General features: G+C 40.5%; 1 protein-coding gene across 9 annotated transcripts in view; it reads right to left on the bottom strand.

The window, feature by feature from the left end:
* Nucleotides 1–2731: 2731 nt before the first annotated feature.
* The window catches only part of HFM1 (helicase for meiosis 1), a 137510-nt gene continuing 119576 nt past the window's right edge, over nucleotides 2732–20665 (bottom strand). For 7 of the 9 annotated variants that reach the window (XM_051857507.2, XM_070078056.1, XM_070078054.1 and 4 more), the window contains 2 exons: nucleotides 20495–20550; nucleotides 2732–2879 (listed from right to left, as the gene is read on the bottom strand). In XM_051857507.2, the coding sequence (XP_051713467.2) occupies nucleotides 2860–2879; nucleotides 20495–20550 (76 nt within the window). In that variant the 3' untranslated portion in view covers nucleotides 2732–2859. Of the gene's footprint in view, nucleotides 2880–19967; nucleotides 20551–20665 lie in introns of those variants that run through there. The other 2 variants (XM_051857508.2, XM_070078057.1) reach the window with 1 other exon arrangement.

The following is a 20665-nucleotide window of genomic DNA, read 5'->3' as shown; positions in this document are numbered from 1 at the left end:
CACTGACCCAGAAAAGATAAACAGTCTTCAGGGACCCAGAAGCAGGTCATCAAAGCAAACTTAAGTATAGAAATCTAAGTGTGAAAACAAAAGAGCAAATTAGGGACCTGAGGGTTGTGGGCCAAATGGGAAGCAGCGATGTACGCTCACAATGACCTGCAAAGGGGAATCATTCAGCCCACTAAGACAACTTCAGGAGACGGTCATGGCAGTCTTGTTTCTCTGGAAACTATAGCTAAGCTTGAAGCCAAGACTGGGGGATGTGTGTTGGCCAAGAGTGTGTGTTGTCCTCTTGAATTTGCCATCTGTTTTCCAACAGAAAATGTCCAAAGAAAGATTAGGAAAAACATGGATATTGGTGATTTGATTAACTTTAAAGATGTAGTCAATAATTCATCCATTTCTAAGCAGAATAGCATAATGGCTACTCTAAGGACTCCTGAATCTCAAAGGCTCAAAGTTTTGCAATCCTTGGCAATGTATTAAGCTTTCTTATCTATAGAATATATGAGTTTACATAATAAAGAAATTTACCTCAAATGATTATTGAAAGATTAAACTAAACAAGTCTTCTAAAGGGTTTGGTACAAATTCTAGCACAGAGTACCTTTCAGTAAATGTTACCTAGTGCTGGTAGTAGTTACAGTAGTAAGTAAGTATTTTCCTAATAGGGGGAGATATGTTCAGGTATCTATCAACCTGAATTTTTATACCAATTGAGATTAGTATGTGTAATGTTTTTGAGAGATAAAGCTGAATTTGAGGAAGATATTATTTGCTACTAATAACAATAAGAAACAAAATTTTTGCATAATATATATCATTATTAACATTACAGTAGGTATAAATATCAATTCATAAACCAAGTGCTATGGTTTGAATATGATTTGATTTCCAAACTCACACACATTAAATCCCAAAGTCATAAGTTAGCAATACTAAAATGGGGGCCAGCACTGTGATGTAGTGGGTAAAGCTATCACCAGCAGTGCCAGCAACCCATATGGGTGTCGGTTCAAGTCCTGGATGCTCCACTTCTGATCCAGCTCTCTGCTACGACCTGGGAAAGCAGTAGAAGATGGCCCAAGTTCTTGGGCCCCTGCCCCGGCGTGGGAGAGCCAGAAGAAGCTCCTAGTTCCTGGCTTAGGATCAGCCAGCTCCAACCATTGCAGCTATCTGGGGGAGTGAACCAGCAGATGGAAAACCTCACCCTCTCTCTCTCTGCTTCTTCCTTTCTGTAACTCTTTCAAATAAATAAATAAATCTTTAAATAAAATAAAATATAGTTAAAGACTGTGAAAGCTGTCTAGCTCTTAACAGAGCACCTTTGTGCAATTGTCTATAATCTATCCCTGTAGTATACTTTTTTCACAGTCACATTTACTTTTTTTTTGTTTTCTTTTGTTTCTTAAGTTCCCTCTCCAAATTTTAAATTGCCAGCATTATTTTTTTTTTCAATTCACTATGCTATGTATTTAATCATATCATTTCCAAAACTAGAATGCATAAAGACTTTTAGGGAGTTCTAATTCATTATACGTCTTTTTTTTTTTTTTTTAATTTTACCTTGTGAAATTGCATTGCCATGACATTGCTTTTGTATGTTAGCATTATACATGCACATCAAAACATTGAAAGGTCAATAAGTGAAGTGGTGTCTTTTTTGGATATCTGAATTTGTAAAAGACAAAATTTCTCAAGATCTCTGCTCTTCAGGTGACTACATATGCAGTGGCAACCCACCAGTTTCTGACAGATCTCATCAGAAGAGTCAGTTTGTTTGTTAGGGTATTTCAGATGACCACAGTTGTAGAGCTGTGTGCACACACTTATCAACCATAGTGAAGTGCATTTGTACAGTTCACTTTTTGACTTATCTCTCTGCCAACACAGTTTGTCTGCTCATAATTGTTATACCCATATGGCTGTTACTATACCTGAGCATTTATGCCAGCAAAAATAGTATGCTATTATTGCCCTTTTCATGTGTAAAGTGAACTATAAAGTATTCTGTTGTTTTTTTATATATTTCTCAAATAAAGGCCTTTTTAAAATGTCATTGTCTTTAAAATAATTTTTTAAATTATTTTTTGCTACATTATATGATTTTTCAGGATTTAGATTTCAGGGATTTTGATCTTTTGGGATACCAACACTTGAATTTCAGCACCCAGGATTGTGTCTTTTGGGATTATGGCCCAACTCTGATACCTTACTCTTACCCTCATTCTCCCCCTACCCCTCTGCCTCCACCTCACTGTTGTCATCATCACATCTAGTTGAGGCATATGTTCTGGTCTTGGTTGCCAGCCTAAATGGTTCACATCTGTGTCCTCCTTGTGTTAGACACGACCTTCTATGACTTTTGAAAAAGTAAGAAAAATGAATGGGGCACTAAAGGCCCTACACCATGTCTCTACTAACCTCTGGCTCATGGCAAAAATCATTCTGCTCTTCCCCCATGTTATGTTGGGCACAAAGTTTCCCTATGAGGCTATTTCAGCACTCCCTGTTAAGTCTAACATACCACACTGCCATCTCTACCAAATTGTTCCTGCATTATTAGCACAGGGTGAACTCTGGGTTTTTCCACATTCCCACATTAAATACAGAAAGTGATACTCCTTTTGCTCTTGGATCATCAAGAAAAGAGTGTTGTATTGTTCATTAAACCTGTTTCCTACCTCAAATTCAGAATCAGTCCAGAAGCAACTTGGACATAGACACTTTTTCAGGTATCCACACTTGAGCTCTTTTCTTTTCCTCTCACTTCTCTGTTTTTCTACAAATCTAGAGACTCTTTAGTCCATAGACTAAAAACTGGATTTGACCATCAGGTGTTTTTCCAATTCTTTTGTCTCAAGTCTGGATCTTGGCTTCTGAAATTAAAAAAAAAAAAAAAAACAAGAATATAACAATCCTTCCTTGAGCAATATCTATTTCATAGTCTAGCTGTCAGGAAAATGAAAACAAAAGACAAACACCAACAATGTTGGTTAATCATCAAAGTATATTCAAGTAAAAAGAGGTTATATTTTTGCTTTCCATATAAAACTACATTCTAAATACATGTAAGTAAAATACTTTTTTTTAAAGATTTTATTTATTTTATTTGAGAGGTAGAGTTACAGACAGTGAGAAGGAGAGACAGAGAGAAAGCTCTTCCTTCCGTTGGTTAACTCTCCAAATGGCTGCAATGGTTGGATCTGTGCTGATCCAAAGCCAGGAGCCAGGAGCTTCTTTCGGGTTTCCCATATGGGTGCAGGGGCTCAAGGAGTAGGGCCATCTTCTACTGCTTTCCCAGGCCACAGCAGAGAGCTGGATTGGAAGAGGAGCAGCTGGGACTTGAGCCAGCGCCCATATGGGATGTTGGTTCTGCAGGCTGGGGCTTTAACCCACTGCGCTACAGCGCCGGCCCCAGCAAAGCATTTCCTAATACATTGAAGGAAGAAGAAAGTAGAATGAAATATATTTTGCATTTCTTATCAAAAGATAAAAATTTATGAAAGTGAGCATTGAGATATAACACTAGAGAACTAAAGTAGAAAAAGCAGAGAACCGACTTGGATTCCAGTTCTAGTTCTACCAATTATTTGCTGGGAAACTATGGGAAGTAATATATTTTGGGGTGGACAGAGTCTCAGTTTTCCCTTAAGTTGAAGTTCTAGACTAGAATCTCTAAGGTTTTTTCACTTATACCATTAGATTTTTTCCCTTGCTTAAAAATATGTCTGATAACAATGGAAAATGATTAAAAAATAAAACTGTTAAAACTCTGGTAAAATCATTTTAGCTTTAAAAAGATGTTTCTGGCCGGCGCCGTGGCTCACTAGGCTAATCCTGCTGGTACCCCGGGTTCTATTCCTGGTTGGGGCGCTGGGTTCTGTCCTAGTTGCTCCTCTTCCAGTCCAGCTCTCTGCTGTGTCCCGGGAAGGCAGTGGAGGATGGCCCAAGTGCTTGGGCGCCTGCACCTGGGTCAGAGACCAGGAGGAAGCACCTAGCTCCTGGCTTCGGATCAGCACAGTGCACCAGCCTTAGCGGCCATTTGGGGGGGTGAACCAACGGAATGAAGACCTTTCTTTGTGTCTCTCTCTCTCACTAACTCTGCCTGTCCAAAAAAAAAAAAAAAAAAAAAAAGTTTCTATGGGATAGGTATTGTGGTATAGTGGTGTAAGCTGCACTTGGAAGACTTATATCCTTTATTGAAGTGCCTGGGTTCAAATCCTACCTCTAATTCCAATCTACCTTCTTGCTAATGTATAGCATGGGAGGCAGCAGATGATGGCTCTGTACTTGCATCCCTGCCACCCACATGGGAGATCGGGATGAAATCACTGGCTCCTGGCTTCTACCTGGCCCAGTCCCAGTTGTTGCAGGTATTTGGGGAGTGAACCAGGAGACAGAAAATCAATCTCTTTATCACTCTGCCTTTTAAATAAATAAAAACAAAGAAAGAAACTTTAAATAGTGTTAGGGCCAGCACCGTGGCACAGTAGGTTAAGCCTCTGCCTGCGGTGCTGGCATTCCATATGGGCACTGGCTTGAGTCCTGGCTGCTCCTTCCAATTTCCTTGCTAGTAGCCCAGGAAAGCAGTGGAAGATGGGCCAAGTGCTTGGGTGCCTGAACCCACACCAGGGACCTGGAAGATGCTCCTGGCTCCTGGCTTTGGATGGGTCCAGCTCTAGCCATTGTAGGCATTTGGGGAGTGAATCAATGGATGGAAGATCTCTCTGTCCCTCTCTCTGTCTGTAACTCTGACTCTCAAATTAAAAAAAGTAAATAATAAATGTGATTTCCAATGGTAAAAGTTTTAAGTTTCAGGGCCAGAGTTGTGGTGCAGAGAGGATTAAGCCACTGCCTGCCAATATCAGCATTCCATATGAGCACCAGTTCAAATCTCAGCTGCTCCACTTCCAATCCAGCTCCCTGCTAATGGCCTGGGAAAGCAGTGGAAGATGGCCCAAATGCTTGGGTCCTTGTCACCCATGTGGGAGACCCAGATGGAGTTCTAGGCTCCTGGCTTTGGTCTGGCTGTTGCAATCATTTGTGTGGGGAGCAACTGGGAGCAACTCGGACTAGACTAAGTTATTGGAATTAAGACTTATTCTATGCATCTGCTCTCCCACAATATGGCGCTGAGAAGGGAGAAACAGCTTCTACACAGCTGCCTCCAGTTCAACCAATAAATTGTAGGACCTACTCCTGATTGGAGGAGAGCAGCGTACTCGGCGTGTGGGTAGCAGAGTTGGGATTGGTGGAAGAGGACTATAAAGGAGGAGAGAGACAACATGCACCAGGAACATCTAAGAGGAACATCTATCTGAAGGAACACCTGTGCAGCCCCCGAGAGAGCCGGCTGGCGGTGTGCCGCTCCCCCTCGGAAGTGGGGAAAGTGGCCAGGGGGAACCGCCCTTCCACGGAGGTGGAAGGGACGGTAGCCAACCCGGGAAGAACCAGCAGCAAACCCGGGGAGGGCCGAGCAGACAAAAGAACAGCGCAGGGTTTAGTGTTGCTCCTCCGCGAAGAGGGGGAGCAACATAATGGTGCCGTGACTCGGATATGAAGCCTAGGCAGGGCCCAGTGTCGTTCCTCCATGAAGAGGGGGAGCGATATAATGGTGCCGTGACTCAGATATGAAGCCTAGGCAGGGTCCAGTGTCGTTCCTCCATGAAGAGGGGGAGCGACATAATGGTGCCGTGACTCGGATATGAAGCCTAGGCAGGGTCCAGTGTCGTTCCTCCATGAAGAGGGCGAGCGACAATTTGGGGGGCAAACCAGCAGATGGAATATCTCTGTCTCTGTCTCTACCTCTCTCTAACTCTTTCAAATAAAAGTTAAAAACCTAAAAAAAGTTCTAAGTTTCCAAACTGATCAATGTAGACTCTAAAAAAATGACTTTACTTTGTGTATTATGTGTGAAGTTCCCAAAGCATTGAAGCCATCTACTGTCATAAAGAGGTACTTCAGGCAAAACGCTAATGTCAGCTTAACTTTAATTACATTTTTAAATAAAAAAAAATTATAGCTACAGCATATAATACGCAAGTGTAGGTTGAAAAACATTTTTTTAAATCTTTCAGAATAGAATACTATGAAGGCTTTTTGTTATTGTTTATTTTGTTTTGTTTATTTATGTAGGAATTGTTAAGGGAAATTGTTTACGGAAAGATTTCCAAATTGAAAAAAAGGTTGCTCTTGTTGAATTATCTGCTTTTATTATGTTAATTAAAACAAAACTCTACAGAGTCTAAGTGCCTCTCAAGCTACATAAACAATATCCAGGTGATACATGAGAATTATAAAGATAATTTACACAGTTGGTGAAGAAAACAACCTATACTGAAAGGCAATTAAACAAGAGCTATATCAGCATACTGTATCTTAAATAGGAAATATATGTGCAGAAAACCAAGTAATCATCATTACTCTTACACTTCTCTTCTGGAATGGATTCTCTTAAAGTTCTGATATAACCTCCTTTCCTTCCCATCTTAAACAAGTGTTTTTCTCATTTTAATATGTGTGTAAGCATCTGGAGATCTTGTTAAAATGCAGCTTCTGATTCAGAAGGCCTGGGGTGAGGCCTGAGACACTGAGCTTCTTTCTAACCGGCTGCCAGGAGTTTCCCATATTACAAGTCTTACAATCAAACTTAGGGTAGCCAGGAATTGAAATGACAAACAATAAGAAATGTCAGGGCTTCCCTTTTGGTTTTGACCCACTAATGAAACAAAACCCAGACTGAAATTCTTAGCTTATTATTTGACTTAATTCTAAGTGCAGCTTAGCTTACTTTTCTTTGCCTCAACTTCCTTTTCCTCTCGATTCCTATAAAAGTAGGAGTTCTTAAATGCAGACATCTTTCGGCCGGCGCCGTGGCTCACTAGGCTAATCCTCCTCCTTGCGGCGCCGGCACACCGGGTTCTAGTCCCGGTCGGGGAACTGGATTCTGTCCCGGTTGCCCCTCTTCCAGGCCAGCTCTCTGCTGTGGCCAGGGAGTGCAGTGGAGGATGGCCCAAGTGCTTGGGCCCTGCACCCCATGGGAGACCAGGAGAAGCACCTGGCTCCTGCCATCGGATCAGCACTGTGTGCCCGCCGCAGTGCGCCAGCCGCGGCGGCCATTGGAGGGTGAACCAACGGCAAAGGAAGACCTTTCTCTCTGTCTCTCTCTCTCTCACTGTCCACTCTGCCTGTCAAAAAATAAAAAAAAAAAATGCAGACATCTTTTATTATCTAGGATTCCACAGATAAACATTATCCATGTGACTCTGAGGCTAGAGGTCTTCAAAGAGTGGCTCTCTACTGTGGTTAATGCAGATGTTTTCTAGAAATTGGATTACAGTAAAGAGACTGTGCATGATTCTTCTAAGGAATAAATTGTGTCAAAACCTAAAACAGAGCCGGCGCCGTGGCTCAATAGGCTAATCCTCCACCTTGCGGCGCCGGCACACCGGGTTCTAGTCCCGGTTGGGGCGCCGGATTCTGTCCCGGTTGCCCCTCTTCCAGGCCAGCTCTCTGCTATGGCCAGGGAGTGCAGTGGAGGATGGCCCAGGTGCTTGGGCCCTGCACCCCATGGGAGACCAGGAAAAGCACCTGGATCCTGGCTCCTGCCATCGGATCAGCGCGGTGCGCCGGCTGCAGCGGCGGCCATTGGAGGGTGATCCAACGGCAAAGGAAGACCTTTCTCTCTCTGTCTCTCTCTCTCACTGTCCACTCTGCCTGTCAAAAAAAAAAAAACAAAACAAAACAAAAAAAACAACAACCTAAAACAGTCAATAATTTCACAATCATTTCTACTTGGATTCAGACTGTATTATACAACTTGCAGAAGATTTTTTTGAAAAATTTTATTTATTAATTTGAAAGTCAGAGTTACAGAGAGAGAGAGGGAGAGACAGAGAGACAGATCTTCCATCTGATGGTTCACTCCTCAAATGGCTCAACAGCCAGGGATGGGTCAGGCAGAAGCCAGGAGTCAGGAGTTTCTTCCAGGTCTCCCACATGGGTGCAGGCACTCAAACACTTGGGCCATCTTCTGCTGCTTTCCCAGGTGTATTAGCAATGAGCTGGATTAGAATTGGAGCAGCCAGGACTTGAACTGGTGCCTATAAGGGATGCTAGCTTTGGAGGCTGCAGCTTAACCCACTATGCCACCTAAGGTAATAATAATACAGATTTATATTCTCTGGCCATACACTCAGCTAATAGTGTTAGTGAGGAGGTGATGGAGTGGAAAGATCTGCCTGAAAACATGAGAAAGCATAGGTAAGAGGGCAATCTACCATAAAACTTTTTTTGTGGATGATAAATCTGTAGAAAGTCAGGAGTTCATTTGTCAAGTCCTTTTACAATTCAAATAACACAAATTAACATATTTCTATTTCTCTCCTCAATGGGTCATTTAAAGTGCTCTTAGGGGGCCAGCACTGTGGCACAGCAGGTTAAGCCATAACCTGCAGCACCAGCATCCCAAATGGGTAGCAGTTTGAGTCCTGGCTGCTCCACTTCTGATCCAGCTCCCAGCTAACGTACCTAGGGAAGCAGTGGAAGATGGTCCAAGTCCTTTTGGGTCCCAGCACCCATGTGAGATCCAGAAGAAGCTCCTGGTTCCTGGCGTCAGCCTGACCCATCCCAGGTCGTTGTGACCATTTGGGGAGTGAAACAGTGGATGGATGATTTCTCTCTCTCTGTCTCTCCTTCTCTCTCTCTAACTCTGACTTCCAAATAAATAAATAAATAAATAAATTTTTTTTTAAAAGAAAGTGCTTGTAGGCATTTTTTTGGTTACAAATGGCCACCACTTACTGAACATATATTATGTGTTCACCCCTAAACTAAGATCTTTCTGTGCATCAGCTTATTAAATTCTCACCACATATCTTCAAGGTAGATGTCATTATGCCAATCAAACAAGAAAAGTGAAGCCTATTGAGGAACTTTCTTAGAACAGTTTTGAAATAAATTAACCCAACACAGATTTTTGTGAAAAGCTTTGTTGTATGGTTTGGCCTACATGAATCAATAAATCCAATATATTTAAAACCTAAAAACAGGATTACTTCAGATTATTATTCATACCATGAAAAGAACAGCCAGCAATTAGGCTCTTCTAAGTGGTTAGTACATATTACAGCAGGGTTTTTGAGTCACATATATTGAATGTACACATAATTTTCCAGGTAAACATTTGCGCAAAGTGAGACATGGTTATGACAACTTGTGAATTGCCATTTATTTTGATTACTTAGGAAGTGAATCTATTATCTACTCAAGTGTTTCTCAAATTGACCTGATCAAAAGAACCACCCAGAGTACTCTTGGTAACCACTAAATTTCCAAACTCCTCCATTGGAGATACTGAATCAATAGATCTGAGATGAAGTCCAGGTATTTGTATATTTAATATACTTCCCATGTGTTTCTTATAATCAAGCAAATTTGAGAACACTAATCTAATGAATATACCTTGCGTTTCTAAGCTTAGCATCTGAAGCCCTCCAAGGTTTGGCCTTAAGGAACATTTTAAACATCTATATTATTAATATCAACCTATGTTTAAAATTATCTATGGGGGCCAGCCCTGTCATGTGGCAGCTAAAGCTTCTGCCTGCAGTGCTGGCATCCCAAGTGCTCCACTTCTGACCCAGCTCTCTGCTATGGCCTGGGAAAGCAGCAGAAGATGGCCCAAGTCCTTGGGCCCCTGAACCTGTGTGGGAGACCTGGAGGAAGCTTCTAGCTCCTGGCTTCGGATCAGTGCAGTTCCGCCGTTGTGGCCATTTGGGGAGTGAGCCATTGGATGGATGACCTCTCTCTCCATCTCTGCCTCTCTGTAACTCTGCCTTTCAAATAAATAGATAAATCTTTAAAATAAATAATAAATAAATAAAGCATATTTAAATAAATAAAAATAAAATTATCTATTAATTATTCCAAAGTAGATACTTTCCTCCTTTAGACCTTTGTTCAGGCTATTCCCTCCGCCATTTTTGATATTTTCGTCCCCAGAATCTTCTTCATCTTTCAAGTTTCAACTCAGATTTTAACTTCTCTATAAACGCATCACTGATACCCATGGCTAGGATTACATTTTCCTTCTTTTGTATTTCCATTAGCTCTTTAAACATTTATTGCAGTGATATAGAAAGTGTGGTCTCTAGGCAAGCCTCATCTGAGAACTGGTTAGACATACAAATTCCAGGACCACCCCAGACCTACTGAGTCAGAATCTCTGGGTACAGTGCCCAAAAACCTGTTTTTAAACAATCCTTCAGTTGATTCCAATGCACCCTGAAATTTGAGAAACACTGTGCCAATGTATCCTGCATTTTTTAATTACAGGGATATCGTGGTTTCTATGCTTAACAGATATAATGTTACTTTACAAATTTTACAGAAAATGCCTATTATGAAAGACTGTGCCTGAATTTCAAGGATTTTTTGCACCAAAGTAAATCTTTTAATTCCATTTTCCCCACAGCTTTTTGAAGTACCCACATATTGCATTATTCACAAACTGAAGGTTTGTGGCAATGCTGCATGGAGCAAATGTATTGGCTCCATTTTTCCAACAGCTAAGATAATTGTAATGCTTCTTAGCAGTGGTTTTCTTTCCCCCCAAGAAACTATTTATTTAAGGAGTACAAATTTCATAAGTACAACTTCAGGAATATAGTGATTCTCCTCATCATACTCACCCTCCCGTCTCCACTCCCACACCACCTCCTCCTCCCTCTCCTATTCCCAGTCTCATTCTCCATTAAGAAAAAACAAAGCAAAACTGCTCCTTGACAGTTAAGACAAGGGCTGTTCCAGTCATTGCTTCTCAAAGTGTCAATTTCACTACTACAGATTTCCTTTTTGGTGCTCAATTAGTCATCACAGATCAGGGAGAATATATGATATTTGTCCCTTTGGGATTGGCTTATTTCACTAAATATGATGTTTTCCAGATGCATCCATTTTGTTGCAAATGACTGGATTTCATTTATTTTTACTGCTGTGTAGTATTCCAGAGAGTACATATCCATAATTTCTTTATCCAGTCTTCAGTTGATGGGCATTTATGTTGATTCCATGTCTTAGCTATTGTGAATTGAGCTGCAATAAACATAGGGGGTGCAGATAACTCTTTAATTTGTTGATTTCATTTCCCTTGGGTAATGTTAGACCCTCGGAGTGAGGATGCTAACACATCGAGAGGCACACCCCAGAGACTCAGACTCCAGACCAGCTGATGCAAAAGCAAGAGGATTTATTTGGCGTCTGCGCAGACGGGCCTCCTGAACTCGGGAGTCCGGAGAGCACCCCCAGTACAAGCCACACGGTTTATATACCCGCAGCAACCAATCAAAAGCACTATAGAGTCCATGCACACAGCAGTCCAATCCGTGAGTTGTTCATGTGAAGGGCATGCGTCTTCTATCCAATCAGCTACGGGATCACACGGGAGGCATGTACCTCGTCACCATTTTGTTGTTTACTTCTTTAGTAGTTCCTTTCCCTGCCAGCGCCATCTTGTTTACCCTGGTGGGGGGCGACGTCTCGTTCCCTTTGTTCCCCTTGTGGGAGAGCAGCGTCCCACTTCCCACACCTTTATTTGAGTATTAGGAGGCATACAAACTGGGTTAGGTCTTAGCACAGCCAGGCACCAGTGTCGCAGCTAGCTAAGCATAGGGTCCCTTATTTTTATAGCTGCACCTAATTTTAGCTTTGGGGAAAAAAGTTTAGGGCTGTAATTTTAAACTTTAATTTTTTATTTGGAGCAAAGGTGACTTCTTGTTTTTAATAGTGTTAGCTTAAGTCACTCCATCTTGGTTTGATTTTTAAGGTTCTTCAGGTAAATTCCCAGGAGTGGGATGGCTGGGTCATATGGTAGGTCTATATTCAGATTTCTGAGTTATCTCCAAACTGATTTCCATAGTGATTTTACCAGTTTACATTCCCACCAACAGTGGATTAGGGTACCTTTTTCCCTACATCCTCACCAGCACTTGTTGTTCGTTGATTTCTGTATGAAAACCATTCTAACTTGGGTGTGTTGAAACCTCATTGTGGTTTTGATTTGCATTTCCCTGATGGGTAGTGACCCTGAGCATTTTTTCATGAACCTATAGGCCATTTGGATTTCCTCTTTTGAAAAATGTCTAAGTCCTTGGCCCATTTCTTAACTGGGTTATTTGTTTTATTGTTGTGGAGTTTCTTGATCATTTTATGTATTCTGGTTATTAATCCTTTATCAGTTGCATAATGTGCAAATAATTTTTCCCATTCTGTCAGTTGCCTCTTCAGTTTCCTGAGTGTTTCTTTTGCAGTACAGAAGCTTCTCAACTTGATGTAATTCCATTTGTTGATTTTGGCTTTGACTGCCTATGCCTCTGGGGTCTTTTCCAAGAACTCTTTGCCTGTGCCAATGTCTTTCAGGGTTTCCCCAATGTTTTCTAGTAATTTGATGGCATCAGGTCATAGATTTGGGTATTTAATCCATTTTGAATGGATTTTCACCTAAGGTGTAAGGTACAGGTCCTACTTCATATTCCTGCATGTGGAAATCCAGGTTCCCCAGCACCATCTGTTGAACAGACTATCCTTGCTCCAAGGATTGGTTTTAGCTACTTGGTCAAATATAAGTTAGTTGTGGATGCTTGGATTGATTTCTGGCATTTCTATTCTGTTCCACTGGTCTATCCATTTGTTTTTATACCAGTACCAGGCTGCTTTGATTATAACTGCCCTGTAGTATGTCTTGAAATCTGGTATTGTGATGCCTACAGCTTTGTTTTTGTTGTATAAGATTACTTTAGCTATCTGAGGTCTCCTGTGCCTCCATATAAATTCCAGCATCATGTTTTCTATATCTGAGAAGAATGTCTTTGGTATTTTGATTGGTATCACATTGAATCTGTAGATTGCTTTCAGAAGAATGGACATTTTGATGATACTGATTCTTCCAATCTATGAAGATGGAAGATTTTTCCATTTTTGGTATCTTCTATTTCTTTCTTTAATGCTTGGTAATTCTCATCATAGAGATCTCTGATATCCTTGATTAAATTAATTCTAAGGTTTTTTTTTTTTTTTTTTTTTTTTTTTTTTTTTGTAGCTATTGTGAATGGGATCAATCTTAGAAGTTCTTTTTCAGCCATGGCATTGTCTGTTTATACAAAGACTGTTAATTTTTGTGTAATGATTTTATATCCTGCTACTTCTTCTATGAGTTCCAATAATCTCTTGTGAAGTCTTTTGGATCCCCTATATATATAATCATGTCATCTGAAAATAGGGATAGTTTGACTTCCTTATTCCCAATTTTAATCCTTTTGATTTCTTTTTCTTGTATAATGGCTCTGGCTAAAACTTCCAGGACTCTATTGAATAACAATGGTGACAGTGGGCATCCTTGTCTGGTTCCAGATCTCAGTGGGAATGCTTCCAATTTTTCCCCATTCAATAGGATGATGGCTGTGGGCTTGTCATAGATTGCCTTGATTGTGTTGAGGAATGCTCTTTCCAAACCCAATTAGCTTAGAGTTTTCATCATGAAAGGGTGTTGTATTATGTCAAATGCTTTCTCTGCATCTATTGAGAGAATCATATGGTCTTTGTTCTTTAGTTTGTTAATGTGATGTATCACATTGATTGATTTGCAAATGTTGAGCCATCCTTGCATACCAGTAATAAATCCCACTTGGTCCTGGTGAATATTTCTGTTGTGTTGTTGGATTTGATTGGCCAGAATTTTGTAGAGGATTTTTGCATCTATGTTCATAGGGAAACTGGTCTGTAGTTCTGTTTCTCTGTTGTATCTTTTTCAGGTTTAGGAATTAAGCTGATGCTTTCTTTATAGAAAGAATTTGGGAGGATTCCCTCCCTTTCGATCGTTTTAAAATAACTTGAGAATAGTGGAGTTAGAACTTCTTTAAATGTCTGGTAGAATACAGCAGTGAAGCCATCTGGTCCTGGGCTTTTCTCTGTTGGGAGGGTATTTATTACTGATTCAATTTCCCATCTTGGTAATTGGTCTGTTTAGGTTTTCTATATCATCATGGCTCAATCTAGGTAGATTTTATGTGTCCAGGAATCTACCAGTTTCTTCTAGATTTTCCAGTTTGTTGGCATACAGCTTTTTGTAGTAATTTCTGATGATTCTTTTTATTTCTGTGGTGTCTATTGTTACAATTTCTTTTTCATATCTAATTTTATTGATTTGAGTCTTCTCTCTTTTTCTTGGTTAATCAGGCCAATGGTGTGTCAACTTTGTTTATTTTTTCAAAAACCCAGCTCCTTGTTTTGCTGATTTTTTTGGTATTTTTTGTTTCAATTTTCTTGTTTTATTCTCTAATTTTAATTATTTTTTCTCCTGCTAGTTTTGGGTTTGGTTTGCTGTTGTTTTTCTAGATCTTGAGGTGTATTGATAGCTCATTTATTTGGTGCCTTTCCAATTTCTTGATGTAGGCACCTATTGCTATAAACTTCCCTCTTAACACTGCTTTTGCTGTATCCAATAAGTTGTTATGTGTTGCATTGTTGCCTTCATTTGTTCCCAGAAATTTTTTTTATTTCTCTTTTGATCTTCTATGACCCACTGTTCATTCAGGAGCATGCTGTTCAGTCTCCATGTGTTTGCATATGCTCTAGAGATTCCCAAGTTGCAGATTTCCAATTTCATTGCATTCTGGTCTGAGAGCATGCTTGGTGTGATTTCTATTTTTTTGAATTTGTTGAGTTTTTTTTTTTTAGGGCCTATCATGTGGTCAATCCTACAGAAGGTTCCATGTACTGATGAGAAGAATGTGTATCTGCAACCTTAGGATGGAAAGCTCTGTAGATATCTGTTAGGTCCATTTGGTCTATAGTGTCAATTAACTCTGCTGTTTCCTTGTCGATTTTCTGTCTGGTTTATCTGTCCATTGCTAAAAGTGGGGTATTGAAATCCCCATTACTATTGTATTGGAGTCTATGTCTCCCTTTAGGTCCCTTAACATTTCTTTTAAATAGCCAGATGCCATGTAATTAGGTACATATACGTTTATAATAGTTACATCTTCCTATTGAATTGATCCCTTAATCATTACATAATATCCTGTTTTGTCTAACAGTTTTTGTGCTAAAGTCTATTTTGTCTAATATTAGGATGGCTACATCAGCTCTTTTTTAGTTTCTGTTATCATGGAATATCTTTTTCTCTCCTTCCACTTTCAGTTTTTGTGCATCATTGTTGGTGAGATGTGTTTCTTGTAGGCAGCAAATAGATGGGTTTTGTTTTTTAATCCATTCAGCCAGTCTGTGACTTTTAACTGGAGAGCTAAGAGCCATTTACATTCAATGTGACTATTGATAAATAATGACTTTGCCCTGCCATTTTCCCATAAATATTCCTATTTTTTACTTTGGATTTCCTTTGCACTTTTACTGGGAGATTTCCTTCCTTTACCTTCAACCATAGTGATGACCATGTTTCTGTGTTTCTGTGTGCAGCACTTTCTTAAGCATCTTCTGCAGGGCTGGACGTGTGGTGACAAATTTCTTCAGTTTCTGTTTGTCATGGAAGTTCTTTATTTCACCTTCATTCATAAATAAGGGCTTTGCAGGGTATAGTATTCTGGGTTGACAGTTAAGACTTAACTGTCTTAAGACTTGAACTGTATCTCACCATTCTCTCCTAGACTTGTAGGGTTTCTGATGAGAAGACTTCTGTGAATCTAATTGGAGATCCTCCGAAAGTAAACTGGCGTTTCTCTCCTGCACATTTCAGAACCTTTATATTTGACTGTGGAGAGTTTGATTACAATGTGTCATGGTGAAGATATTTTCTGGTCATGTCTATTAGGAGTTCTATGTGCTTTCTGTACTTGGTTAACCCTTTCTTTCTCCAAACTGGGAATATCATCTTTTATTATTTCATTAAAAAGACCTTCTAATCCCTTCTCTTTTTCCACACCTTCAGGAACTCCTAGAACCTGTATATTGGGTCATTTGCTAGTATTCTCTAGATTCCCAAAAGTGTTACTTAGTTTTCTAATTTCCTCTTGTGTTTAGTCTGACTGTATAAGTTTCTGTGCTTTGACTTCTAAGTCAGATATTCTTTCTTCTGCTTCACCAATTCTGTTGTTGAGTCTCCACTGTATTTTTTATTTGTTCTATTGAATATTTCCATTTTGATTTCTCTTGAAGATCTCAATTTTGTGGGAAAAAATTTTCTTTCATGTCATGTATAGATTTCATTAGTTTGTGCATTTGCTTCTGATTTCTTCTAAGTAATCCTATGTTCGATTTTTTGAATTCCATTTCTGGCATTTCTTCAATCTCATCGTCACAATCTAGTGTTGAGGTGTTGTGTTCTTTTGGGGGTGTCATGTTGTCTTCCTTGTTCTTGTTTCTTGGATTGGTGTATTTGTTATTTGCCAACTGTGGGGATACTCATTGGTTTCTTTGATTTTTTGCTGTGGCTGCCTTTATCTTTGGGCCATATTTGGATTAGTGAAGTGTCTGCTTTCAGGGAATACCTAGAGGATGTGGTGGGAGTGGTCAGGGAGCTCTGTTCAGTGCTCCAGGGTGAAGGCATGTCTGAGGTGACACACCCAGGTTGTTGTAGTCAATCTCTCTTTTTTTAATCAGAGGATAGGTTTCTTCTTGTCTGTTGGCATAGACTCAGCTGAGCTTCTCTCTTTGAAAGAGACCAGTGCCTGGGCACTAGCCCCAGTGAGTGTATTATTCATCTGCTCTGCCACAAGGACCACACAAAGGATCTGTGCAGTCCTCAGTATGAGCTCAGATTCCCCAGCAATGCCTCTTGCCAGGTAGCCCTGAGCATATGGAGCCTCCCACATTGACTGCCCAATGTCCCAGCCACACCCTGAATCCTCCCATGCAGCCTCAGTGTCTTCACAGTCCCAGCACACAAGGCTCCAACAGTCATGAGCACCCAGCTCCCTGTCTATTCTCCCCACCATACTCAGGAGTCTGCGCTTGGCTGGTTGCTGGGTGAGGACATGAGCTGGTGCAGCTATTATCTATGTCCAAAATGGCACGTGTTCTCTGTCAGCTTATTACAGGACATTGCAGGATGATTGGGAAGAGAAGAAACATGCCCCTCCCCTTTGTTCTTTTCTCCTCTAGTTTGGCAGGTACACTCTCCCCCATGAGGCTCCAAGTGGATTCCCTTGTGGGGAGCAACTCGGACTAGACTAAGTTACTGGAATTAAGACTTATTCTATGCATCTGCTCTCCCACAATATGGCGCTGGAAGAGGAGTAAACAACTTTTACACAGCTGCCTCCAGTTCGACCTATAACCTGCAGGAGCTGATCCTGCTCCTGATTGGAGGAGAGCAGCATACTCGGCGTGTGGGTAGCAGAGTTGGGATTGGTGGAAGAGGACTATAAAGGAGGAGAGAGACAACATGCACCAGGAACATCTAAAGGGAACATCCAGATAACATCTGAGCAGCCCCGGAGAGAGCCGGCTGGCGGTGTGCCGCTCCCCCGCGGAAGTGGGGAAAGTGGCAGGGGGAGCCGCCCTTCCACGGAGGTAGAAGGGATCGGCAGCCAACCCGGGAAGGACCAGCAGCAAACCCGGGAAGGGCCGAGCAGACGAAATAACAGCGCAGGGTCCTGTGTCGTTCCTCCGTGAAGAGGGGGAGCGACATTCCCTCTAAGCTCTTCCTGCACCTTTTTCGCCAGTGGCTTGGGCTTCTGCAGTCTGCTCTCACTTTGCTCTCCAGCGCTAGTGTGGAGGCTCTTGGCTGGTGGGGTCCTAAGTTTTTTGTGCGCATCTTCACCCTCCACACAGGTCCACTGCGTTTCTCCAATGTACATAGTTTCCTCTGCTGTTTTCTCCATTACTCTTCTCTGAGACTGAACTCTTTCCATTTTTTTTTTTCTCCTAGACTTGAGCAGCAAGCTCCCTCCCTACTCCACCATCTTAATCCAATCTCAGAAGTAGTTTTAATTAAGGTATATACTTTTTTTTTAAAAAAAGATTTATTTATTATTTGAAAGGTGGAGTTATAGAGAGGCAGAGGCAGAGAGAGAGAGAGAAGGAGAGAGAGAGAGAGAGAGAGAGAGAGATCGATCTTCCATTCACTGGTTCACTCCCCAAATGTTTGCATGGCTGGAGCTTTCCCAGTCTGAAGCCAGGAGCCAGGAGCTTCTTCTGGGTCTCCCATTGTGGGTGCAGGTGCTCAGGGACTTGGGCCTTCTTCTATTGCTTTCCCAGGCCATAGCAGAGAGCTGGATCAGAAGTGGAGCCGCTGGGTCTTGAACTGGCACCCATATGGGATGCCGGCACTTCAGATGGCGGCTTTACCCACTACCACAGTGCCAGTCCCAGTACATACTTTAAAGATATAATGCTGTTGCATATCTAATAGACAATGATTTAGTGTAAATGTAACTTTTATACACACTGGTAAACAAAAAATATTCTTGATTTATTGCAATATTTGCTTCATTACAATAGTCTGAAACTAAACCTGCAATATCTCTGAGGTATGGTTGTACTTTATTATATCTTAAGTAAGTTCCATGAGACTAGGAACAGTATTTACATCCTTTGCAGTACCAAATACAGTACTTTTTACTTAGCAGATCTCAATAATTCACCTTGAATCAAATTTCTATTTCTTTAGTGTCCAAGTCTATGTATGCAAGATGAGCAGATTATAATGCATCAATTCTTCACTTTAATGATGTTTAAGAACATTAAAAGTTGTAGTGTGATTGATTCAGATGCAGAAGCATACTAATTTAAAAAGGACTAAAATTATGTAACTTGTTGTCTTTACTTTTCAGCACAGAGACAATGCCTCTTAGTTATGTTCTAAGCTTTTTATGTAAGTTTAATATATATGATACCTCAGGGCCTGCGCTGTGGTGTAGTGGGTTAAAGCCCTGGCCTGTAGCACCGGCCATCCCATATGGGTGCCAGTTTGAGTCCTGGCTGCTCTACTTCCAATCCAGCTCTCTGCTATGGTCTGGGAAAGCAGTACAAGATGGCCTAAGTCCTTGGGCCCCAACACCCATGTGGGAGACCTGGAAGAAGCTCCTGGCCCCTGGCTTCGGATCAGCTCAGCACTGGCCATTGCAGTCATTTGGGGAGGGAACCAGCAGATGCAAGACCTCTCTCTCTCTGGCTCTACCTCTCTGTAACTCTGTCAAATAAATAAAAATAAATCTTTAAAAAATATATATATATGATATCTCATAAATTTTTACTTAAAATAACAATCATCTCATTTTGAAATTTCTCTTCTCTCATTCTAAGTGTTTGACACTTAAATAAAAAATATTTTCTAAAAATAGGGCCGGCGCCGCGGCTCACTAGGCTAATCCTCCGCCTAGCGGCACCGGCACACCGGGTTCTAGTCCTGGTCGGGGCGCCGGATTCTGTCCCGGTTGCCCCTCTTCCAGGCCAGCCCTCTGCTGTGGCCAGGGAGTGCAGTGGAGGATGGCCCAGGTGCTTGGGCCCTGCACCCCATGGGAGACCAGGAAAAGCACCTGGCTCCTGGCTCCTGCCATCGGATCAGCGCGGTGCGCCGGCCGCAGCGCGCTGGCCGCGGCGGCCATTGGAGGGTGAACCAACGGCAAAGGAAGACCTTTCTCTCCGTCTCTCTCTCTCACTGTCCACTCTGCCAGTTAAAAAAAAAATATATATATATATATATATGATATCTCATAAACTTTTACTTATAATAACAATCATCTCATTTTGAAATTTCTCTTCTCTCATTCTAAGTGTTTGACACTTAAATAAAAAATGTTTTCTAAAATTTCTCAAGTCGGCTTCAACTTCATATAGGATTTATATGGTAAATAAATTAGAAATAAGCATTGCTTGGAATGCCTAATTATTTCCTATCAATAACTAAATCTGAAATATAAATCACTGGAAATAATAAAAAAGCTACAGTAAAGGTTAACAAAATTTTAGGATTCACAACATTGAATGACAAGCTAAATGATAATAATCCATACTGATGAATGTTCCATTTATTGTTGCTCAAATTTAAATAACAGTAGGGTCAAACAACCATTGGATTCTTAAAGATCAAAGACAGTAAATAATATAACCAAAAACAATAACAATATTAGTGAATAATCCACATAATGGATTCACCGACAGCATTATCTTGCCTTCAGAGAATCCTTTCTTTTTGTTAGGAAAATATAAAACATGAAATTTTAAATTAATTCATCAAAATCCAATCAATATCAAATTAATTACCAAGCAATTATTTCTAAGGGCAACTTAGTTATCAGGTTATTGAAACAAAGCCACTGTAAAAGTACTTTTCAAGGTGTTGTAACATAATGGGAAAATAAATCAGTTTGTATATTTTATTGCTAAAATCAACACAACTGATCAAATTCAAGAGAAAACCATCTGAAAAATTATAAGCTACTTTTCAAAAATAAAAAGTATGTTTTGTGATTAGTTGTCTTTATACTTCATCTTAATATAAGTAGTATTTTGTTTTTTGGTTTGTTCTAAAAAATACCATCAAATATTCCCAGAAGAGTCTTAATTTCATCAGCTTCATCATCAGGATGATTACTAGTAAAAAGAAAAAGCAAATGCAAAAATCATTATTTTTGTACCATAATTTATTTTAAAATATGTACTTTTTTCTGTCTGTCTTTCAATAATAATAATAATAATAATAGGCATT

Source organism: Oryctolagus cuniculus, chromosome 7 (genome assembly GCF_964237555.1).
Source record: "Oryctolagus cuniculus chromosome 7, mOryCun1.1, whole genome shotgun sequence".
Taxonomy (NCBI): Eukaryota; Metazoa; Chordata; class Mammalia; order Lagomorpha; family Leporidae; genus Oryctolagus; species Oryctolagus cuniculus.
The sequence above is the reverse complement of the archived record's forward strand: the minus strand, read 5'-3'. Positions and strand labels throughout refer to the sequence as shown.